We start from the raw sequence: 3,584 nt of genomic DNA on the forward strand, positions 1-3,584 counted from the left end.
CTGCCTGTTGATACATAAATGGTTGTCGATGCTTATTTGGGTGCATTCTATCCCCCGGAAACATATTTGATTGTTGCATGCTTTCACCATACACATGTCCATGATACATATGTCTATGTGGTCGCTCATAACGTGGTTCAAAAGAATTCATACGCAAATCTGCTTCTTTTTTTTTGTTTTTACGTGACTTCGAAGATCTGCAGCACTAATATAAAAATGGAAAACACACCAGATATATAAAGTTATATTTATTTCACAATTATGAATTCAAAATAATGTAATCTATAAAATTTTTTATTTATATTATATTTTTCTTTAAATCGAATTATTATTTACCTTAATACATATGTACTGAAAAAATAAGATTAAGACAATAAGTGTAACTAGGGGAACTACAATTCCTAGATAATATTGTCCACAATATTGTTTGTATTCTTGTAAAATAGCTGTGCATAATGGACACAATTTATCATTAACTTTTGTCAAAAGTTGATATGCTTCAGTACCTCCATTATCTCCATTTGTTCGATGGGTGCAGTCCGTACCTTCTTCCCCACGACCTTCTGATTGTGCCATTGCAACAGTAAATTGTAATATGAATAACTTATATATTCCTATTAATTTAATAAAACTTAGCAAACACATATTATGGGTTAAAGTCAAGGGTAAATTAAATAACTTAGATAACAATGCATGTATGGAACAGATGTTACATTTTTTCAGTTTTCTAGCAGTTTCTATGTAACTATCACTATTATGCTCACATAATATAGTACCCTTAATATATACTGATTGATACGTGCTTCTATTGCATTTTTCGGATGATTTTTTATGGTTTTCTATTTTTTTCTTCATATTATTGTTTATATCATAGTTCATAATAATATAATATTAGAGATGCTTAATTTATATTCATTTACATACATAATATTGGGCTCTAAAAAGTATATGCCCTATTTGAATTACGAAAAAACCTATTGAGCTAATACATATTGGTGCCTTTCTATAAAATATAATTAGATATACCTACATGTACCGATTTTGTATAGGGAAATTACATTGAATAATGACTTATGTTGCAATCAGCATAAATAAATCATCACGTCTATTAATAAAAAAGTTATAGCGATTTTATAAATCCCATATCGAAATAATATTGCATTTAGTATTAGAAAACGAATGTTACAGAAATGATGTTTTAAAAAAAAAATTTTTTTTACGCTATAAATGTTTTCCAAAAGTACTTAAATTATACCTTTACTATTATACATTCTGAAATATGACTTTACATATAAATAATATATAATTTATGTGGGATAAAATAACATTTAATATAGATTAATACTTCGAAATTTGCAGTCAATAAAAAATTTTGTCATAAAAAAAAAAAATTTTACATAAGCAAAATATATATATAATTTTAAGTAAAATGTATTAAAATGCTGAACTCTTTTTTATGCACTACGAATCATGATGAATTTTATACCATTTTTGTAGATAAAAAAATAGATAAAACAACAAAAATTGCATTGCATGTTTAAAAAATAACATTTCATAAATTAATACATCTAAAAAAAAAAAAAAATATACATACGTCTTTAATTATGAGTTCCTTTTAGATAATTTTATGTCCATATTTTAAATCACTATAAAATGTTTGTAAAAACGTAAGATATAAAATTTTCTCAGGAATAGTAAATTTAAAAAATATCCAAAATGTGTTATAAATTATAAAATGTACTCTTTAACACATATAGTACGAATATAAGGAAATAAAATAAAACATACGATAAAAGATTATTAAAGAATTTATTAAGAATTTTTTTTCTCATTCATATGAACTTTTCGTTTAAACTACTCTTTTATACTTTGATTGATTATCATCTAATTTATGGTTTTCTGTATGGTTATTATGTTTAAACTTTGTAAATAATCGAGTTTATCATATTTTATTAATTGAAATATTCTTATGTTATTAAAGAAATTATAAAATAAAAAAAATATAGTTTTTACTATGCGTTTCTTTTTATTAGATTTTAATAAAGGAATCTTATGTTTCATATGACATATATATATACCAGTATGTTGTGAGTTAATTCTGTGTTTTTCCACAATTTACAAAATAGTATTGGATATATTAGCTGATTATTAAAGTTATTCATAGTTTCTTTTATTTATATGCTAAATATAGATACTTAAATCAGAAAAAAAGGACTTTTATTCACACAGAGCTTACATATCATTTATTCCAATGTCAATGAAAAATAATACATAATATTGTTATATTGTAAACCAATAATAAAATGATGTTTAAAGCTTTAAAATATTTGAGGTTAACAGGTTAATTTGTAATTTATATATTTTAAAATACGTTAAGTATTACATATAATAAATGAGGAATTTTAAAGGAAAAAAATAATATTTATAACTACTTTTTTTTTTTTTTTTTTTGTTGATTGAACAATATGTAGAATTAAACTTTAAAGAGGATGATGAAATAATTTATGGGAAATTAATAAAAATTATTGTAAGTTTACAAAGATATTATTATCCAGTGTTAAGCTACATTTACTAAAAATTGTGTTTTAGACAATGTATAGAATACTTGTTAGATTTTTTATTTATTTTTCCTATACTCATTATTTAACAAATAAATATTCATGTAGTTTTAGTTTATTTATAAGTTATATATTTCGTTTTATAAATTATTGTGTATTATGTATAAGGAAAACAGAATAATAGACTTTCAATCAAATTATTTCTTTACATTTTTTATTTTATTTCTTCAAAGGATATTTATTCTAAAAAAGCATCAAAATGTATATTCACCTTATAACTACCTATATTACTACACAATATTCCCTTAAAATTTAAAATACACATTATTCTTGAATTACATTATTTATTGTATTATTACTTTATCAGGAGACATTGCAAAATATTCCCGTTAGGGTTACACCCATAACCAAAGGAAAATTAAGTGCTACTTAAAAATTAAAATATACCATTTGATTGCCATTTACCTAAATTATTGCAAAATATATTTATATTTAGGAATATATTTTTGTATTATATAATATATGCAATGCAATTTTTTATTTGAACATTATTATTCATTAATTTATTAATTAATCCTGCTACTTGTTCATAACTTTATAATTTTATTATTTTCCTTATTAGATTTAATGTACAACTTGAGTATTATTTTAATTTATTTAAAATGTTATTAATTTAATATTATGATTCTTGCATTGTTCTATAAGGCGACCTCTTTAAGTTTACATAGTTCTGATAATAACTACGTAATAATAATGTTCCATTAAAATTTTGATGTTTACGAAAAAAACTTTTTTTAAATTTTTTGGAAAAAGACACCGTTAGGTTATATGGAAAAAAAAATATATATATACAATTAACACACATGGCATAACAATTTCATTAAAAAGCATGAACACAAAATGATTAACATTTATGAAGTATTTCTTATATTATATGTTCATTTTCCATATATGTGAAATATATTAAGGAGTGAATGTAATATTTTAATTTTTTCCCTTTGTTTTAAGCGTGTCTAAACCTTTTTT

General features: G+C 22.3%; 1 protein-coding gene across 1 annotated transcript; it reads right to left on the reverse strand.

Moving 5' to 3' along the window:
- PGO_003870 (hypothetical protein) lies at nucleotides 1-879 on the reverse strand (the record flags this gene model as incomplete). The annotated part of the gene is made up of 2 exons (XM_028691380.1): nucleotides 1-205; nucleotides 337-879. Coding segments are annotated over 2 exons (748 nt in total), but the record flags the coding sequence as incomplete, so codon positions are not given.
- Nucleotides 880-3,584: the final 2,705 nt, after the last annotated feature.

Source organism: Plasmodium gonderi, assembly GCF_002157705.1.
Source record: "Plasmodium gonderi DNA, contig: Pgo-contig_579, whole genome shotgun sequence".
NCBI classification, from domain to species: domain Eukaryota; phylum Apicomplexa; class Aconoidasida; order Haemosporida; family Plasmodiidae; genus Plasmodium; species Plasmodium gonderi.